The following is a 22007-nucleotide window of genomic DNA, read 5'->3' as shown; positions in this document are numbered from 1 at the left end:
TGAGTGTTGATCAGGGGGCTGATATGGCGTCACATTTTCGTTGCTCACATGAAAAAGGCGGCAAACGCAAAGCGATTTCACCAGCCCGGTGTCACCAATACACTCTCACATACGATTTGACAGTACCCCCATACTGATGGGCCCCTCGGTGCTGGGCCCCAAACAACAATGGCCGCTCCATGAAATTTCTATGAAGTGATTTCCCGCCCAGTGCTTTTGACGTTTACATTTGAGTCATAGAAAAATGGCGATGTGCCGTGGGGTCGGATTTCACAAAACGAATTTATCTAACCATTTTCACAGTTTCATGTATTTCGCATTAATTGTCTGCCTGAAATTGGCTATGTGATGCTAAAACCTTGACTAAAATCGAACTAAAACTAACAAAATTTAACAATTTATACATCCGACTCGGTTGTCAGCTTGAGCCCATCTATAAAGGTCAGCTTGGGCCCGCTCTATGTTGGCTACGTTTTTTTTGTATAGGTTGGTATTGGAAGTGTCATTCCCGTGGTGTTGATAAAAGCAAAAATACTTCCCTTTCTTTTTTTCTCACGCAAAACCCTGAACAATATCAGCAACGCTGGCAAGGCCAATAAAGTAAGTGCTGATTTGTGTAAAAACCACGTAAGTTTGAGTTTTGTTATTTTTCTGTGTTTTGTAAAAATTAATCTGAGATTTTTTAACCGATTTATTGGTAACAATATTTTAAAATGCAATGACGAGCAAGGTTGGCAGATCTACAGGTATATTAAACATTACTGATATATGAAGAAAATCTATCGAACCTACCAAATCAGCGGCATTAAATTTGTACTTTATTGATTAAATAATTAATCATTAATCTTCTGATAATCCGTTACAGTGAATTAGACTCTGTTATCGACTGGTCATTTAATAAACGCATCGTGCACGAGAGTCGGAATCGGAAATCAGCTTCCGATCTATCAAAGAACGTAAAAACAATATTTTGGCAACCCTGGAGATAGTGTTTTTGATTCTTTACTGAAGTCCGTCGCCGCTGTCGTGGTAATTAGCAAAAAAAAGAGCCGCTGAAACAGCTAAATGCACGCAGTTAAATTGGGTCTAGTTCCGTTTTGTTTTATGTGCATCATAATTCGGAAGTAATAAGTGTCGATTTTCACGTCTGTTAGCAAACTAAGCGAAGTATTTGAGTAAAATAATCGTGCAAGAAACAAACTGAGCGCTTCTGCTGTAAGCCAAAATGGGCGCGTATCTCTCGGAACCACTTACGACGAAAGACTCGCATGACGAGGGAAATGATTTGCTTGTATGCGGTTCCAGCTCAATGCAAGGCTGGCGGATAAGTCAAGAGGTACGTAGGTAGTTGGTAAAGTATGTTTCTAATTTGTAGGTTTTCCGGTATGATCATGTTCCGGCATCTTGATTTGTCCATGGTAGAAAAACAGAAAAGTCGAAAAAATGCTCGAAAATTTGCTTATGTGGTGGTGTTGACCTGTCAATCAAGGAGTGCGTTTAGTATCAGATGTTCAGGCAAAGCTTCGTATTTAATAAATTTAAATATTTGAAAAGATTATATTCCAGTGGGCATTAATATTTTGTTCTATAATGAATAGATCGATATATTAGCGTGTAGGGCGCTATATCTCTGCATATTAGCGTTAATAAGAGGAAATGCTTATCAATTTAGGGACTATATTGGCTCGTTTCATTATGCCTGATTCTTATTTTCAGGTACAGTCAACTTTCGCTAATTGCACTAAGCTCTTAGCCCGTTTAGTGAAAGACTTTCGTTAATTGGGCTGAGATGTCAAAACCGAGGGATATATTAATTGTTTTTGTCGAATCGTCGCAGAAAGTTTTATAAAAATATACACTTATATTAAATACAGAATCAAAGTGGAACCCAGTCTTTTCATTGTTGAAATTTAGTTCTAGATTGTTTAACAAGTAAATAGCTGAATTTCATGCTACAATGTTAATATATATTGGCATTTTCAACTGTTTCACCGTGATGCTAAAAATAGGAGGGTCAAGTTCATAAGGGATCAGAAACGATATGATGCAATTGTGTTCCATTCAATTAATTTTAATATTTTCTATATAAATTATTTTCCACACTTAAATGAACTATATTCAAGAGCCCCTCGGAAGAAAAAATACGCTGTCAGAAATGACGTTTGACTTCGTTTTAGATGGGCTATAGCCCAATTAACGGGAGCCCGATTAAAACGTAGCCCAGTTAAAGATAGCCCAACGAACGAAAGTTGACTGTATAATAAATTCAAATTTGTCACGAGGTTTTCGAGCCACCATAAATCTCGCATGTGCATAATGTTTTTAGATATAAATTAACAAATTATGGTACTACATAGTACCGTTACCATTACACTCATGTCGCTTTTTACACGAAGGATACGTCCCGCGTAAATTAAACCGCATAAAAAACCAAAATTTTTTTGTGGATTTCAACACTACGAGAAAAAATAGACTAATTGAACACATCCGCGTAAATTCCGAAAATAGCGTAAAAAACGCGTAAATTCCGAAATTCGCGTAAAAAGCAACTTCAGTGTATATTAAATTTATTAAAAAATTGTGATCTTTATTTTTGTAATTACTGGCTTTACAAAATTTTTTCGAATATCTAGGTTAGTCTCATACAACCGATGCTTACATCTCAAGTCTCATTTTACACTTTTTTAACGATTTTTATGACGATTTTTGAATTAACGCAGTTTTTTACATCACCGAATTGACGCGGTTTTTTCAGCGATTTTTGAATTTGAGCGGGTTTTCGACAACTTTGAACCAACACGGTCTATTTTGTGACGATTTTTGAATTAAGGCGGTTTTTTACAATATATTTCGAATAACGGCGGTTTTTTAAATATTATAGGACAAGAGTGAACAGAATCATCAAGCTATGGGCAATGTGTGATGCGTTGTAAAAAAGGGTTTAAAGTAGTACTGCTCATATAAAAAATTAAGAAAATAAGGGCCAGAAGTCAGAAGCGGACAAAAGAGGAGACGACTGAATACGATGACCATGACAAGACGATTCACCGACATTTATTCCGAGTTCAATTCGGTCAACTTAAGTCCTCTTATTCCGAGGAACTGCGTTCAATCGACCGACATAGGTTAGTTCGGCTTATTTTGCTTGGTTAATTTGCGAGTCGGACCGAGACCCAATTAGCAATACGCTGCACTTGCACCCAAAAAAAAAATGAATAGATACATACATATATGGTAAGACGGCCAAAATGTGTTATGTTAAATTTCAAACTGTGCTGGAACGTGCGTGAACGTTTTTTCTAACCGTTTATAATTTATGCAAATGGAGGTCGGGTAGGCTATCTAGATGGCAGATGATGGAAATGGTACACGCGTTTTCAGCCACTCCTAAGCAATAGGAGGAATTGGGCAATAAGTAAACGCTAAACTTAAGCTTAACTTTTTGTTATGAAAAGCTCGATTTTCTCTAGCTAGGCGTTCTCGAAAAAAAACAAAGAGAATTATTTAATCGAGCAAAAAAAAATGCATTTTAGGCATTTTTACTTAAAGTTTAAACGTGAAAACCAAATCTATTCTTGCTTTTAATAAATACGTTGTTATTTTTCATGCGAAAATCTACTAACCAAAAGACAACGAAAGAAAATTTTTTTGTCCGAGTTTCGGAAATTCCACTGTTTGAACTTCCAGTTTTATTTCGTGCTAGGAGCGTTAACTCAACTCGTACACTCATTTTTCGAGTTTTTCAGGCTGTAGAGCCCACAGGAAATTGATTTTATAAAAAAAATTTAGCTCATATCCTACAAATTATTTTTTTGCCCCCCGATTTTTCAAACCAATTTCCATTTGAAAATGATTTGCAATGGCCTAATACAAAAACGAAAGCAGAGTACTTATCTTGAGTTTTGCATAGTTCTTTTGGTTTCTTGTTATGGTTAAAGGATGGTTCCAGAGTACCATCAAACACCAAAACGCCTTAAGTGTACCTCATAAAAAAGAAAGAAAAATCATTAGTATATTATTTAATACAATAATGCATCGTGTGATTCCGCTTGCCTAAACTCCATTTCAAAGATGGAGCATTACCAGATATAGCCGCGTGGAGGGGCTAGGTAGGAACTTGGGACGGCCAGAGCTATGTTGAACGCTTTGTTATGTTGCCTTTCTCATTTCATACCCAAATCTGTTCCGTGTTTGGATCAGAATAGAAACTTGTTCAGGGCCTGGAACCGGCCATATTGCCTCTGAGGTTCATGACATGATTGCTGATTAAAAACATCACGTACCATGACATAACATATTCTGTAAGTCACGTCGAGTGTCACTTTACTCGGCTGGTCTACTTTTGGTATTATGTAAGTCACATGCGCCACGATTTTGTCACGTAACTTAACCGTTAGCAAATGACGAATGAACTTGTTTTACTTTGGTGGTACATTGAGCCTTAGAGAGTTTAATATTTATTTTATTTTTATTTATTTACTTCTTATAATCATAGCGTAAGGCTAATCCTTTTAATATTGCTACGACCATTTCAACTAAGCAATATTTTTCTTAATAATACATATTTCTGACGAAATTACGGTAACTACATGCACTATTTATAACGTATTAGATTATTGCTTCCTTGCGTCTAATCATGCCACACACTCTCGACGAAACCTACTTTTGGAACGAATGTTTTTGATTTCGCTAGGTAACATGTTCCAGAAATCGATGCCTTTAACCAATAGAGTGTTCTGGTAGTGAGTAGCCCAAAAACGAGGTAACAGATAGTTTCTTGTACGAGTACTTTGAACCGGTTGCAGTTTTTCGCTAAGGTATTGTGGACTTCCTAAATTAATTATTTTAAAGAGCGTCAAGCAGGCACGTACCTTGAAAAATTTGCAAAATTTGCAACCGATTAGCTGCTGGTGAAGATGGGAGACTAGAAAATCTGGTTAAATTAAATATGTAACACACGCAACAATTTAGAGCAATGCGTAAACGGCTCAACTCTGTAACGGATGCGTCCAAGAGAAATACATAACCATACATGATGAAATGAGGCACCAACAAAGATTTAAAAAGTTTCATTTTGACTGAGGTAGGCAGCTAGCTGGATGAGATTCTTAATGGTCTTAAACATTGTAGACTTTCGTGCAATGTGCGGTCACATGGCATATCTAGCTGAGAGCGGCACAATTGAGAGGAGTAACAATCACCAGAAAAATCGTTTGCTGCATATATATCTTGCAAGCACCATATTCATGACAAGGCTTAACTCTGGACAGCCGTACATTTCTCATGGATATTAACAAACTTCTGGCCAGGGATGGTCCGATCACTTCGACTCAATTTTGATTCATTTAACAGTACCGGATCAGCAGAGCAAAATTTGACAAAGTAATGTACGGGACATTTGTAGAACTAGTTATTATCTACAATTTTGCTGAATAAAATTTTGCTGTATCTTGTGTAGTTACGGAGATATATTGCTAGTACCTCATTAGTAACTAAATGAACGTTCATTTAGTTGATAATAAACAAATTTAGAAAATTAGTAAAACAGTAATTTTGTTCATAAAATTTTTCTCACTTCAAACCTTCCGTCTATCAGATCACAATCATAAATTTTTATGAACATATCTTTTAGTTTGAATAATGCACATTAGTTCATTGCTGTCAAAGAACATGGTTTGATAGCAATGTCGCTTGATTATTCAGTGACCAATTTCATCCGAATATATATATTTTTATTTTGGGGACACAATTTGACTGTGTCTAAAATAAAACGATTTATAAAAGATGCACATGATACTGTGGTATAACTAGCATTACACTGCCGCTGGAGGCATATTTATCCCATGTTACAAAACACGAAATAGAGAAAATCACACTCAAAGTTGAAGAACTAATTTTGCTAGAATTACATCAGTTTTGTATACAGCTTGAACATATTCTATAAATAATATATGCAGTAAGCAAATATGCGTCCTTTTTTTCACTGGGACAAATTGTTTTCAAATTTTTTCGAATTTTTTTAGTATAAACACCATGCTTTCATGTAACATTTCGAAAATACATATCGAATTATAACGTTAGACAACAAAATATCAAAAATGATAAAATGTAACATGGGAAAGTTATGCTTCCCTGCCGGTGAACTTACAGTACCTACTTATTTTAAAATTGAAACATCTTCCCAAATATGTTTCTATCCAAAGATATTTAAACGATACTCGAAATAGTGAACATATCTTTTAGTTTGAATACTACAAATAATAATTTCATCCGAATTTACCGTACCTACTTACCTACCTAGAATATTTTGCTTAATTCCTGTCCGCTCTCTGCTTTCCCAATTATTGTTTTTTAATTATCAAATTGTATCAAGAAAATGCCGTTTGCCTCATTTATTAATTTTATTCTAGGATGCTCATAACTGTATTCTAAAGTTTGACGAGAACGTTTCTTTCTTCGCTGTCTATGATGGCCATGGTGGTTCTGAGGTCGCTCAGTACTGCAGTTTGAATCTTCCAGCGTTTCTAAAAACGTTAGAGTCGTACAAATCTAAGAATTTCGAGCAAGCCTTGAAAGATGCTTTCATCGGTTTCGATGCCACCTTGCTAGAGGAATCAGTAATTGAAGAGCTGAAAAAATTGTCTGACAAAACCAACGGAGAAGAAGCGGTGGAAGACGAGGAAGTAGAAGATGATAATGTTGATGATTTGTGTAAGGAGGCTTGTATGCCTTTGAATGAAGTTCTGCAGATGTATAAAAAGGACAAAAAACATAATCCCCTAATGAAGATTAAAGAAGATAGTTCCTCAAAACCGCTGTCCCCGTATTTGAAAGGTAAACGAAAGAACCTGTCGTCCGATACTAGCGATGATTCAGGTCCAAGCTCTACCAATACAGGTGTGCCTGTCGCTGCATCCTCTAACGCAGAGGCAGATGTATCTAGTGACGTCAAAATCGGCATTCCGGATGCAATCGATTCCACTGTGAGTAGCTCCAGTAACAAAACAGAAGAAAATCTTCAGAATCCAGAATCCTCATTCAAGAAGGCTGAGCAAAGCGATGAAATAAGCGATACAGAAGGAATCGTGCCCAAGGAAGATTGTGCTCCAGATAGTTCATCTTCATCAAAACAAGATGAAGAAGAAAAGTTAACCTCGAAGGAAGGAAACAGTTCTGATCCTGCTCTCAACGGTGAAGTTATTGAGTTAGGCGGTAAATCCAGCGTATCTTCTTCCTCGGCTTCTGGTCAGGAAAATGGTGTAGTTTCAAGTAATACTGGTGAAGCAGGGACATCTGCAGGCAAAAGTGCTGCAACAAACGTAGATAGTTCTTCTCCAGGATCTTCATCCTCTCCGGCTGCGCCTGAAAAACGTAAAGCCACAAATGGGCCAAACATGGTGGATGATTCTTCAGAAGATGATACAGACACCGATGATGAATTTGCAGTATGCAGCTCCAGCACCGAGGATGGAGATGAAGAACATTATGGGTAAATTTTGATAAATGCAATAAATTAATAATAGTTTAACAGCTTGGTTTTTAGCGAGGAAGGCAGTGAAGAAGAAGACGAAGAAGAAGTTGAATATGAAGAAGATGAAGAAGGTTACATGAATGAAGAAGATGAAGCATTCATGAATAACATTACTGATGAACCAGGCAAGGATAGTGGTTGTACTGCAGTTGTAGCGCTATTGCATGAAAAGGAACTGCTGGTGGCCAATGCTGGTAAGTGAAGCATTATTTAATATATGAATCAAGATTTATAACTCAATATTGTTTTAGGGGACTCCCGGTGTGTTGTTTGTCGCGATGGTAAAGCTCTAGAGATGAGTTTTGACCACAAACCTGAAGATCAAATCGAGTTCGATCGAATACAAAAGGCCGGAGGTCGTGTAACGCTAGATGGTCGTGTTAATGGAGGATTGAATTTGTCGCGTGCCATTGGCGATCATGGGTATAAAATGGTATGTCTCAATGTTTGCTTCGATGTATGATGATAGAGGAGGAACTGGCATTCCTATACGTATAAATATGTTGGTCAAGCGCGTCGCAAGTGGTCGCTCAGAAATGTAGGGTTTGAGCGCGTCTCTGTAGTCGAACATGTTCCTAATATGGCAGACTTTAGGTACAAAGATCCCGTCAATAAAACTGGGAGCTCTTCTTCGAGCCTACACAAATTACAAGCACCAATAGCAGCAGCGCACCCTTCCTACAACAGTGGAAGCTCATTGTAAATGTAGTGTACTCAAAGCTGTGACAAGCGTTGTAATATTGATTGCACTTTCATTTAATTGAAAGTATTGCTATTACTGTCGCTCGGCTTTCGGAAGGGTTTTTAGCTTTCTTTTCGGAATGTTCTTGTTTGGAATTAGTAGAAACTAGAAGAAAGTACTAGAACTAGAACTAGTAGAAAGGATTAGTAGTCGAGACATTTTTTCACATGAGTTGAGTGACCACATCCAAGATGCCTACGTTTTTGTGTGCATGCAGGTTTGGCAGGCTCTTTCGCTTCGATTTACATAGCACATTTGCATACTGCACCTCAACCAAGCAGAATATGAAAAAAGGTGTATGGAGCACTTGTAGAGCTTGTAATTATCTACAATAGTACTGGAGAAAATAAAGTTTAATCTTTTGTATTTACGGTGCTATGTGGCTGCAATGCAGATGGTAGCAGAAAGGGCGCTCGTTTTGCTACAAACGGGGTAACAGCCTTATAGCTCCATAAATACAGAAGACAGCAATGCTTACTTCCACAATATTGCAGATAATAACTAACTCTACAAATGCCCCATTCACCACTTTTTCAAATGCTGCGAAGCGAAAAGAGTGTGCCTAGCCTGTGTGCATGTATGAGGTATATTTTAGCTTTACTCTAGATATTCACGAATAAACCTCACAGAAGTATTTTAGTTTAATCTGCCAATAATAATTATTTACAGAACAAGAAACTTCCTCCAGAGGAACAGATGATCTCGGCCTTACCTGACATCAAAAAGATAACCATTGGTCCCGAAGATGAATTTATGGTATTAGCCTGCGATGGAATATGGAATTTTATGACGAGCGACCAGGTGGTTGAGTTTGTACAAAAGCGCATCAAGGATGCTACCAAGAAACTGTCGGAAATTTGTGAAGAAGTAAGAACAATTTTTATATATCTCACTTTATGATTTTGACAATGGCACATTCTTTGCGATTGGTTTGTTCAGTTGTTTGACTACTGCTTAGCTCCACATACAAAGGGTGACGGAACCGGCTGCGACAATATGACCGCAATCATCGTTCAGTTTAAACCGAACTTCACTGGTGGAGCGTCGAGGAAGCGTACTGCCTCGGCAGGAGATGATACCGGTAAACTTGAAAATGATTGCAAGAAGGCAAAAACGGAAACAGGCGCTAGCTCAACAACCGATAGCGATGGAAGCAATTGTAAAGCAGTCCCCACCGGTACTGTTAGCGGCGATGAAAAAGAAGCAGCTGCTGCTGTAGCATCCATCGAATCTAGCTCACCTGTGGACTGCAGCGATAATATTGCTTCGTCGTCAACGTGAATCCGTAGTCTTATCGCCCTTAGTTTGACACGCATCCCGTAAGTTTCATCGTTTATCTTTAATTGCCTATATCTGTGCGCTGTTTTCGTTTTTTATGTTACATTAGCAATTCAACCGCGATGGTTGAATTGTTTTGTTCTTTATGCACAATTCATATTTTCATATAGAGAATTTGTCAATTTTAGATGGCATGTCATGAAAACATACCCATATGTTCTAATTGTGAGATTAAAATTGGGAAAAGTTTATGCATAACTGTAAGTGTAAGAGACATGCACATATACCCATGAAAATAATGACACGATTATGGCTTATGTTCAGTATTTGATGTTTGAATTGTGTCGACATTTCGAAACTATAACCCCGTACCGTCGGTATTACCTTATCGATGCATCCTACTCGTGAAAGGGTTACGTGACCTAGAATTTTTTGTTTCTAATAATAAACAATTTTGAAATCAATATTTTATTGAATAATTCTAGATTATATCATTACCGATAATCAAATATTCTTAACTCTAATTGTTTAAAGTAATTTGTGAAATAAGGATTAAATTTTACACTGTATCGTAAGAGCCGCACTAAGTACATAAATAATAACGGCATGCAACAGTAATCTTACCCGTACATAAAAATTGCACGTGTGAAATTCTCCCAGTTTATGTAAATATTACTGGATTGGTAATTAATGAAAACTGGCGAGCTAATGCACATTTTATGATAGAGGGCAAAGGTAAATTTAGGACGAAGCTAATTGGAAGTGCATCCCTGTGAGTAATGCGTATGCTTCGAAAACAAATGGTAGTGTAACTGTGAAAGGAAAATAAAGTGTCTTCTAATGAAGTGTAGCAAATACTGACGTCTTTCTGTAATATCACAAATTTTTTGAAGTAATAATAATAAAAGAAAAGCGAAACTGTAACGTTTGAATAAAAGATTTCAAACGTCAATAACTTTTCTATCGCTGCATGGAATTGACCCGTCAATATATCGTTGGATAGAAAAAAATTGTCCAACAATTTTATTATGTTTTTGAACCCACAACACCCGCCAGGGCATGTGGCTCGCTGGTACCCGTGTACCTTTGAACCGCAGAGGCGCTGGACAAAAGGAAACTGCAAAACCCACTTATTAAGGTAGCAATTTTATGGAGCACGTAAGAGGGAAGGCTTATATACAAATTAAACACAAATTTTCTCAAAACTCGATAACTAATCAAGCAAATGGAACCCAGTTTGGCATGTAGGGTTTTAGAAGGCAGGAATTTTTTCTATGGTGTACTGAGACCCTTTCCCCTTCTAAGAGGGGGGCTCTCCCATATAAATGAAATACAAATTTTCTCATAACTCTATAGAATCAGGCAAATCTATCTAATCAAGCAAATAAACTCAAATTTGGCATGTGGAGGTTTTTGGAGGCATGAATTTATTTTATGATGGTTTGAGAGCTATCACCCCGGTGCACTATGGGGCAGAACCCGAAGAAGCTCGGACAAAACCTCAAAATTTTTATTTGAGATATGCTGTCAAACTTAATATTCTACGTATAGTAGACATATAGTCTATAAGAAATATGCATAAATTGTTTCAATAAGTGTTTTTTCAATAGGCATTAAAGAAGGTGAAACACAATGTAAAAAAAATTTGGAAAATGAAAAAATAAATATCGTTTAATCTTTTAACATCTAGCTACCATGCTGCTTAAAATTCTATACTTTTAAAAGACAATTCACATTAAAGAGATTATAAACTAATAGTTTGGGTGATATTAAGACAGATTTTTTACTAGTAGGTTTTGTTCTGACGAAGTGTTTTAGAACAAAAAATTTGTTCTTTTTGTCAATTTTCAATAGTGTGTAGAAAAAGATTTCCACAGATTTCCGTTCTGGCACTACCATCAAATCAACATTCAAGGTGTTAACTAGTAATAAGCAAAAAATTAGCTGCTACTAGTTGCGATGTTCGGAGATATTCAAGTTTTGCGAATGCATGTTTTTCGGCATTTTCGGCTACAAATTAGTAAATGCGCGCGCCAGTGCGAAGTTCATTCCTGCTGTACGTTGAATAGTCATGCTTGTGACATTATTATCGTTATGAGATACATTGGAGTCGATAAGGGAAATTTAGGACATTGTAAGGGCGACCACTTAACAGCTTTATCCCAATTAGCTCTATTTCAAGTCAAATTGGCAGTAGAATATGTTCGGTTAGACTTTCAACTCGATTTAACTAGCGTCCATTTGGTTTATTTTGAGTCGAATATGTTGATACGTGTTTGCAGGTTAAACAGATTGCTACTTTGTCAGTTACTCGATATTTTTTTTTTTGCCTTCAGCCAGGCTTTGGCTGAGGCCGATGACGGCCTATCTCGCCACTCGTATCCTTCTGCTGCATATGGCCAAACTAATTGAATAAAAAATTTCAAATATACTACGGACGTACTACGGAAACTTAGTATTATAAATGATCGAGTGGCATACCATAAAATATGCAAAGATGTCCGTAATTTATCCATTGAAAATCAAAGCAAATGCTAACAGAGCAAAAGAAATGTGAAATACTTTTATCTTTGCAATGAGGAATGACTTCTAAAATCGGTTAAAACTGTTAATCCTTCAAAAACACATGAATGCACTAAACTAGATAGTAGGGTAAGTTAACCTATATATAACCCTCTACCTGTAATGGATCCTCGGATAAAATTTCGGTATTTATTAGCTAATACTTCTTATTTCTGGGGATATATGACATGAAACAGAACGTACTAAACATAACTTACATTAGAGTTTTTAAAATTTTAGCTGCATTTCATTATTAATGCTTTAAAATCGACATTTTCATCAAGTGAAGGTCCATTATATGGTTAACAGTGCCATTAGCGGACCCTCTCCATGCAAAATACACTAGAATTCCTTTAATGGACTCGGTCGTTATTCTATTGTAAACCACAAGGGTCCATAAAAGGAAAATGAGCATTTCAATCTGTTTTAAAAAATATGTAAAATTTAAAGATTTGCAGCATAAATTGTTATATTTAGGCTTATTCGAAAGTTTCTAATATTGTAAGTGCCATCGGTTGGGTGTTTAGCGTTACGAGTTCAAAATAATTTATAGAAAGGTCCACAAATGGTTGATTTACCCTATACCAGAATAATATTACTAAATTACTCTTGATATACAGATTGTGATAATTTGTATAGGAGGTCGTGCGACTACCGATCTTGACTGCACACTGAAAAAAAGGTGTTGGGTATTTAAAATATTTATAACTTGAGTCCCGTAAGTCCTACAAATTTGGTATGTTCAGTAACTGTTAGTTGCGCAACGTCGACCAGCGTACCTAGTCCACCCCTGGCTGAATCGATTGCGAACTGCGGCCGCACCTAGCGACTGACAGAAGGATCGTCAGCGAAATGTCACTTACAAACGTTAAAGTCATGACAAAGAGGCAGAAAAAAGATAAAAGAGAACACTAGCACGTGAAAGTTCATTAAAATCGTTTCTCTGCTTAATATTAAAATTTTCGGCCTTAATTGCATAATTTTCATTATTAAATCTATTGTTTGATTCGTTTGCTTAATGCTAAATATCTAATCTATATTGGTAAGAGTTTAAATAGTTCTTAAATTAAAATTTAATCAATATATTAAACCTATTAGAATAGAACCGAAGGTGAATATAAGGCGTTGGCGAACTAAGCTAAATTGTTAATCGGAACACACAGAAGGGTAAAACTTAAAATACCTACTTAGTTTAACGTAAAATTGGTTCTAAAAATGATTCTAAAAGTTAAAAACTAGGTTCCTACACACATTCAGTGCAGTAAAGACGCCGAAGTTGATTCTGTTGCGCGATAGCGAAGAGCTACTATTGTAAGTGACAATAATTATGTGAGGAATCTCTCTAACCTAATGTTTATATATCTACCTCGTAGGAATTTGTAATTCTTCTTCATCTCAAATAAAAGTCTTCACAAACGTAGAAGCCGCACTATCTATCGCCAACAATTTACAAATTCAATATCAGGAAAGAGGAATGGCGAGTCGAAAAACGAGCGACGGTTCCCAGAAGCAACGATCCCCCGGTGCGAAGGGTAGTTCAACCAATGTTGGTGGTACGTATGCGGGCAACGTGAACCATCCGGAGATGGCAAATCATCCGGAGACGACGAGACAATTGGAGAGTGTCGTCCAGCTTGATCCAAAGCTTCAGCTGGTGTCGGCAGTACCGGAAACGGTAGTCCAACCTCCAAGTGAGTCTTATTCGACGGTCGCACCCCCTCCTAGCCAACAGGTAACCCTTACCGAAATGGTGAGTACCGCAAAAGGAGCTATTCCCAAAACTCCCACAGCACAAATTAGTGCGAAGCAGAATAAAAATAAACGCATATCAGTCCCTGCCATCATTACGACTAATGCCTTCGTTCGACGAAATCCCCCACGTCGCGTTCGCGAAAACCGAGTCAGGCAAAACCCCCCGCGTCGCGTTCGCAAAAATCGAGTCAGTAGTTGCGGATTATGCGATGATCCCGACAATATCAGAATGGTACAGTGTGACGAATGCGATTCGTGGTACCATTTCTCGTGTGTCGATGTGAGTCAGTCAGTGGAGGAGATAAGCTGGTCGTGCCCCAGATGTGCAAGTGAGTTTTCAATTAAGACCCCCAGTGCAGTGCAGACAGGAAAAATTGCCACTGTAATCCAGGAAAGTACCAAGCAGCTGTCGCAGCACAATCTACCCCCCATCGATGCAGTTTCGGTCAAATCGACTGGAAAGTCGAGCAAGCGTAGCGATAAAAAGAGAATCGAGCTACAATTGCAGAAACTCAAGGAGGAGAGGAAATGCCAGCTGCAGTATCTGGATCAGAAGTATAGCCTGCTGCAGGAGTTGGAGGGTGAGACTTCATCCCAGGCCAGCGATCCGGATTCCATTCTGGAGAATGCGTCGAAAGTACAGCAGTGGATTGATAACACGGAGAAGTGTGGTGATGATTCCGGCCTCCCCGATGCAGATCCGGAAGACGAACGGGTACCGAACAAATCACAGGAGCTCCAGGTAGTCAGGTTTCCACTCCAAGCGCCGCAGGTAGGAGCCGTCAACGACGTTGAGAAGGCTCAACAAATCAACAATCAGTTGATTTTCGACCGACGAGGTCCGCCCGTAGTTAAAACGGACATATCATCCAGGAACGTTCAAAGTAACAGGTGTACCCTTCCGCGACCGCAAGTTGGCCTTTCGGATGCTGAAGGTATTTCGGCGCTTACAATCTCCGAGTTGTGGAAACAGTGGTGCGATAGGTTTCTACCCCCTGTAGACCAGAACAGAACCATCGACCGACAAATTCCACCGATAAATACACGTGAGGAACCCGCACCAACGCACCGCCCTGAGGTGCCTGCGCCACCTGTGAGCCGGAGCATTATCAGAACCTTCGCTGAGGGAGAATTCATTCCTGGACAAGGATCTACTCCAGTCCCTCAAACACAGCGTAGGAACACACCACCGGCGGTTGGGATCGAAGGTGAAAACACTGTGTACCTGTTGAATCGGAGTCAGCTGGCCGCCAGACAGGCCGTTTCAAAAGACTTACCGGACTTTGGCGGAACACCAGAAGACTGGCCACTCTTTTTCTCGATTTTCAATTCGTCCACACAGCTCTGTGGATTCTCGAACGAGGAAAACATGCTCAGGTTGCGGAAATGCCTCAAAGGCAAGGCGTTGGACGCTGTCAAGTGCCGTTTGCTCCATCCATCGAATGTGCATGGAGTGATGGCCACTCTCAAGATGTTATACGGACGGCCAGAGACGATTATACAAGCAATCGTTAAGAAGATCCGTTCACTGCCGTCTCCTAGCATCGAAAGGCTGGATACTGTGATCCAGTTTGCCCTCAACGTGGAAAATCTAGTTGCGACAGTCGAAGCCTGTGAGATAGCAGATTTTATGTACAACGCTTCCCTGAGGTACGAGTTGGTGGAAAGGTTGCCGCCGACGTTGAAGCTGGACTGGGCTAAAAGCTCCCGAAGCAATCCTAATCCAAACCTTCTGGACTTCAGTTCGTGGCTACGCTCTATCGCTGAGGATGCCAGCGCCGTTTCAATTGCTACGGGCAGTGATCACCGTCCTAGGATTTCGAAGAGAGACGGCTACTTGAATCTTCACTCCGAAGAGGACTACCAGTCGCCGAGAAAGCCGTCGGTCTCTGCAGAGTGCAGTAAGCCTACTTCTAAGGAGCCCGCCAGAGAATGCGTGGGCTGCAAAGGAAATTGTTCGACCTTAGCGCAGTGTAAGCGGTTCAAAGATCTCAGCTATGACTCGAGGTGGGCAGTTGTACGAGAGTTTAAGGTGTGTCGAAAGTGTCTACGGAGGCATAACGGTCCATGCAAGCAAAACAAGGCGTGCGGGGTTGACGGCTGTTCCTTCCTTCACCATTCACTTCTCCACGACGCAAAAAGGTATTCATCGGCTTCATCTGCTGCTCCGGCCTCAACGCCTCCACAGCACCGCGGGGATCAAGCTACAAATAGCTGTAACGTACACCAATGCCAGTCTGAAATCCTGTTCAGAATCGTGCCAGTTGTACTTCACGGGCCTTCGAAGGTAGTGCAAACTTACGCCTTTGTTGACGATGGATCAGAACTCACATTGATGGAGGACAGTCTGGCCAGAGAACTAGGAGTAGAAGGACCTACGAAGTCCCTATGTCTCCGATGGACTGGAGGTACTAACCGAATGGAAAGCCAGTCGCAAAAGGTAAACTTCTACATCTCCAGCGTCATGAATCCCATTAAGAAGTTCCAGCTCTCCGAAGTGCACACTGTGAGAAGCTTAGAACTTCGACCGCAAACGTTACGGATACCTGAGCTGCAGGAAAAGTATCGTCATCTGCAAGGCTTGCCGCTGGAATCATATCAAGAGGTCAGCCCGCGACTTCTCATCGGTCTGGACCACGCAAGCTTGGGCAACGTGATGAAGTGCCGCGAGGGCAAATCGAACGAACCAATAGCAGTCAAGACGCGCCTGGGCTGGATGATCTACGGGCGCTGCTCCAGGACAACGAATGGTGGAAGTCACATTAATCACCACAGCATTCAAATCTGTCAGTGCGAATCCAAATCTGACAAGGAGCTGCATGAGGCCATGAAAGAGTACTTTTCACTGGAAAGCCTTGGCATCAGTAAGCCGAACAAACTACTGCTATCCAACGACGACCAAAGAGCGACTGAGCTGCTGCAAACGCTAACACGACGTACGAATGGACGCTACGAGTCCGGCCTTCTCTGGCGATATGACAACGTCCGGCTTCCGGACAGCAGATCGATGGCGCTACGACGGTGGGAATGCCTTGATCGGCGAATGCAGAAGGATGCGAATCTAGCACTGGCGCTAAACGCGAAAGTGAACGATTATTTGGCCAAAGGCTATATCAGGAAACTTTCAGCAAAGGAACTAGAGATGAGACGTGACCGAGTTTGGTACCTTCCGATGTTTCCTGTAGTCAATCCCAACAAACCAGGCAAAACAAGGCTTGTTTGGGATGCGGCAGCGACTTCGTACGGAGTATCTTTGAATTCCGTGCTTCTCAAAGGACCCGATCAGTTGACCTCTCTCCTATCTGTCCTAGTAAGATTTCGGGAGTTTCGTGTGGCTGTCTCCGGGGACATCCGGGAAATGTTCCATCAAGTGAGGATGAGACCGGAGGATCAGCACTGCCAACGCTTCCTGTGGAAGGAGAATGAAGCAGACACAGCTCCCAGCACGTATGTCATGCAAGTAATGTCGTTCGGCGCGAGCTGCTCTCCAAGCACCGCTCAGTATGTAAAAAACACCCACGCGATGCAATTTGAGCAGGAGTATCCAAAAGCCGTCCATGCCATTGTTCATCAGCATTACGTGGACGACATGTTGATCAGTGCTGAGACAGTGGAGAATGCAATCCAGCTGGCGACGGATGTGAAGCGAATCCACGAATCTGGCGGGTTTGAAATACGAAATTGGGTGTCCAACTCATCGACGGTAGGTGCTGCGCTAGACGGAGAAGAAACCAAAGAGAAAAACCTGAGCATGGGAGATGCAGATACCACTGAAAAGGTGCTCGGAATGTGGTGGAATACTGCAGCGGACTGCTTTACATACAAGCTGTCTCCCCGCCATGAAGCTGACCTGCTGTCTGGGCGTAAACGGCCTACAAAACGCGAGGTGCTGAGGACCTTGATGATGGTATTCGACCCGCTGGGGTTGATCAGTCACTTCCTGATGTTTCTCCGAAGCCTACTGCAGGAGATCTGGAGAGCATCCGTCGACTGGGACGAGCAGATTCACGATTCCCACTTTGAAAAGTGGCTCACCTGGCTGCGGGTCCTCCCACGTGTCTCAGATATCAAGATTCCCCGCTGTTACCGGATTACCACATCTGCAGAAGGCACCGTGCAAATGCATACCCTCGTGGACGCGAGCGAGAATGGTTTCGCGGCCGTCGTCTATTTACGTTTCCAGGAAGGAAGTTCAGTGGATGTTGCGCTAGCTGGGGCGAAAACCAGAGTTGCACCGTTGAAATTTCTTTCTATACCGCGATCTGAACTACAGGCTGCCGTTCTAGGAGTCAGACTGGCGGACTCTATTCTAGGATCCCTGTCGATCAAGGTTCAAAAGCGCTATTTCTGGACAGATTCCAGGGACGTCTTATGCTGGCTGCATTCGGATCATCGGCGCTACAGCCAGTATGTGGGCGCACGGATTAGCGAGATCCTTGAAACGACGGATCTACGGGAATGGCGGTGGGTTCCTACTAAGTTGAACGTGGCGGACGATGGGACCAAATGGAAGAGTACTCCCGACCTAAGCAACTCTAGCCGATGGTTCTGTGGACCTGACTTTCTTCGGGAAACAGAAAATGAATGGCCGGCAACGCCGCAGTCCATCGCAGTCACCGATACAGAGCTTCGACCGCATCTTCATCTTCACTTCAAGGTTTTCGAGCCGATCATCGACACAAGCCGCTTCAGCAAGTGGTCTATCCTCCTGAAGACTACGGCGTACGTATTCCGAGCTATCAGCAACATGCAGCGAACAATGCGAAAGACTTCCAAAGCCTGCGGACCACTCACGCACGACGAGCTGGTCAAGGCCGAATGCTACCTGTACCAGATAGCACAAAGGAGCGTGTACGGAGAGGAGCTTGCAATCCTATCTAGCCTTCGAGAATCACATGGAAAGCAAATCCCCAAGAACAGCCCTCTGTTCCGCGTCTGTCCGTTTATGGACGAAAAAGGACTCCTTAGGGTTCGTGGGAGAACCAGCGCTTGCCAGTTCATCGACAGTAGCATCGCTAATCCCATTATCCTTCCTCGGGAGCACAGCATCACCAGGCTCATCATGCTGGACGTCCATCAGCGGTTCCTGCACCAGAACCACGAGACTGTTCTAAATGAGCTGAAACAACGCTACTACGTTCCTAGAATGAAATCCGTCTACAAGTCCGTCCGGAATAGTTGCCAAACCTGCAAAAACGAACGAGCTCGTCCACAAGCGCCGCTGATGAGTAATTTGCCGCCGTCACGCCTTGCAGCCTACAGCAAACCTTTCAACCACATGGGGGTGGATTACTTCGGCCCAATGACAGTTTCCGTTGGCCGTCGAGTGGAAAAACGCTGGGGGGTCTTAGCCACTTGCTTGACTGTACGTGCTATCCATCTGGAAGTTGCGCACTCGCTCACAACTGACTCGTGTATAATGGCGTTACGTAATGTGATGGGCAGGAGGGGGGTGCCGGCCGCTATATACAGCGACCGTGGTACGAACTTCGTGGGCGCCAACAGGGAACTACAAACCGCACTCGAAGAATTGAACCACGATGAAATCGTGGCAGAATTCACCTCACCGCAGACGACTTGGAGCTTCATCCCCCCCATGTCTCCTCACATGGGCGGATCTTGGGAGAGGTTGATTCGTACCGTTAAACAGAACCTGGAGAAACTGCTACCAAACCGACTGCCTTCCGATGAAACGCTGCGAAGTACACTCATAGAAGTGGAATACATAGTGAACTCGAGGCCTTTGACCGATATCCCTCTCGATGATGATCAATCTCCCGTGCTGACACCAAACCACTTCCTCATCGGATCATCGAGTGGTGTGCTTCCATGGACCTGCTTCGACGACAGCCCTGCCCGGCAGAAACAGAACTGGTGCCTTTCACAGAGCATCGCGAACCGGTTTTGGAAGCAATGGTTGCACGATTATCTTCCCTCGCTGACCCGTAGAACGAAATGGTACAAAGAAGTGAAACCAATCAAGATCAACGACGTCGTGGTTATCGTCGATAACAGGTTTCCTCGAAACTGCTGGCCCAAAGGCCGAGTCATCGCTACCAAAATAGCAACCGACGGACAAGTGAGGTGTGCCACAGTACAAACCGTTCATGGTGTATACGAGCGACCGGCTGTAAAGCTCGCGGTGCTCGACGTTGGCGTAGGATGTAATGCAACTCAGAAGGATCTTCGATGCATTAAAGGGGGGAGTGTTAGTTGCGCAACGTCGACCAGCGTACCTAGTCCACCCCTGGCTGAATCGATTGCGAACTGCGGCCGCACCTAGCGACTGACAGAAGGATCGTCAGCGAAATGTCACTTACAAACGTTAAAGTCATGACAAAGAGGCAGAAAAAAGATAAAAGAGAACACTAGCACGTGAAAGTTCATTAAAATCGTTTCTCTGCTTAATATTAAAATTTTCGGCCTTAATTGCATAATTTTCATTATTAAATCTATTGTTTGATTCGTTTGCTTAATGCTAAATATCTAATCTATATTGGTAAGAGTTTAAATAGTTCTTAAATTAAAATTTAATCAATATATTAAACCTATTAGAATAGAACCGAAGGTGAATATAAGGCGTTGGCGAACTAAGCTAAATTGTTAATCGGAACACACAGAAGGGTAAAACTTAAAATACCTACTTAGTTTAACGTAAAATTGGTTCTAAAAATGATTCTAAAAATTAAAAACTAGGTTCCTACACACATTCAGTGCAGTAAAGACGCCGAAGTTGATTCTGTTGCGCGATAGCGAAGAGCTACTATTGTAAGTGACAATAATTATGTGAGGAATCTCTCTAACCTAATGTTTATATATCTACCTCGTAGGAATTTGTAATTCTTCTTCATCTCAAATAAAAGTCTTCACAAACGTAGAAGCCGCACTATCTATCGCCAACAGTAACTTTACGTAGCTTTACAGGACAAACAATTTTTCTGAAGACACAATATTTCTAAAGTCATTATTTAAAAACTTAGACTTCAACGCCATCTATAGGAATAAAAATACAACTACTTAATATTTACAAAAAGATGCGAAATTTTATAACAAACAATGTTGCTGAAGACAATAAAGCTCTACGAAGCATACAAAAGAAGTTATGAGGTTTTGTCCGAGCGCCGGCTCAATCTGCCCCACTGTGCGGTGGTAGGAAGACTCTCATACGAATACCACAGAAAATTTTTGACACATTTTCTGCTATGTAACAAGCGGTAAGCTGTGAAAGTAAAACTAGTAAAACCTTCTCGGAGCAAGAGACAGTGAATCGACGCCGCTAACTTACATTGCTGTTGCAATTCGTGTCAAAAGAGAAAGACATGGCTTTAATGTTATTTGTAACCAATGGCCCTTTTAAAGGCCACAAGGGAGTCTCAATGGTTGCAGGCGTTGTGCTTATGAACCCCCGTCCACGTATTTTCAAAGCCATCATTGCATTCAATGAAGAATTGAATCTGAATATTTCGCTCTTCTCTTTTAAACATTCACTTAAACAATGGCACTCACAGATTCTTATAAACATACATATGCCAGAAATACAGTTTACATTAGTTTTTGATCTAATGATCTGATATACTGCCGTGAATCGCATAACAGTCTCATTTTCTATGGAGCTTCCTATATAAATGGGACTGTTATGCGATTCACGGCAGTATAGTCCTACGTAACCCTTTCGTACATCCCTTAGGACTGTATAACTTGTAGTTTTTAAGACCTGACCCTTCTCCATCACCAGACTTCGCAGCGGCTGTTAGAGAACAGTGTAGTTACGGGGCTAATGCAACAATCCTACTGAGGCTATCTAGCAGCACTGCTCAACCGAGATTCGAACATATGATGACTGGCTTGCTAGACCAGCATCGTACCTCGAAGCTACTGGACGGCTTGAATTCCTGTGTGGTTACCTGACAGAAATATGTTAAACAATGTATTTGTATCGAGAACAAATAAGTATGCATGTTTATTTTATTACGAACATTTTGTGCAACGACAGTTGTTGATTTAAGATTAGGAATAGAAAATTTTAGGAGTCCCGGAGCATAGTGGTGGCTCTGTCATGGTCTGGGTTGGTTTTAGCCTCGACAAAGTCGGAAATCTGAAAAAATCGATGGAAAAATGGATCAACAATACTACCATCGCCTG

General features: G+C 41.1%; 2 protein-coding genes across 2 annotated transcripts; both read left to right on the top strand.

The window, feature by feature from the left end:
* Nucleotides 1–1027: 1027 nt before the first annotated feature.
* On the top strand, nt 1028–10379 carry LOC128734394 (probable protein phosphatase CG10417). Its single transcript, XM_053828574.1, has 6 exons — nt 1028–1336; nt 6411–7489; nt 7544–7725; nt 7783–7964; nt 8943–9140; nt 9213–10379. Exons 1-6 carry the CDS (start codon nt 1226–1228, stop codon nt 9552–9554), a joined length of 2094 nt encoding a protein of 697 aa, XP_053684549.1. The 5' UTR covers nt 1028–1225; the 3' UTR covers nt 9555–10379.
* A 3208-nt stretch (nt 10380–13587) lies between these two features.
* Nucleotides 13588–20148, top strand: LOC128736063 (uncharacterized). The gene has a single exon (XM_053830546.1). It carries the CDS (start codon nt 13588–13590, stop codon nt 20146–20148), a length of 6561 nt encoding a protein of 2186 aa, XP_053686521.1.
* Nucleotides 20149–22007: the final 1859 nt, after the last annotated feature.

The sequence above is a fragment of the Sabethes cyaneus genome, chromosome 2 (assembly GCF_943734655.1).
Source record: "Sabethes cyaneus chromosome 2, idSabCyanKW18_F2, whole genome shotgun sequence".
NCBI classification, from domain to species: Eukaryota; Metazoa; Arthropoda; class Insecta; order Diptera; family Culicidae; genus Sabethes; species Sabethes cyaneus.
Note: the sequence above shows the minus strand (reverse complement) of the source record. Positions and strands in the feature narration are given on the sequence as shown.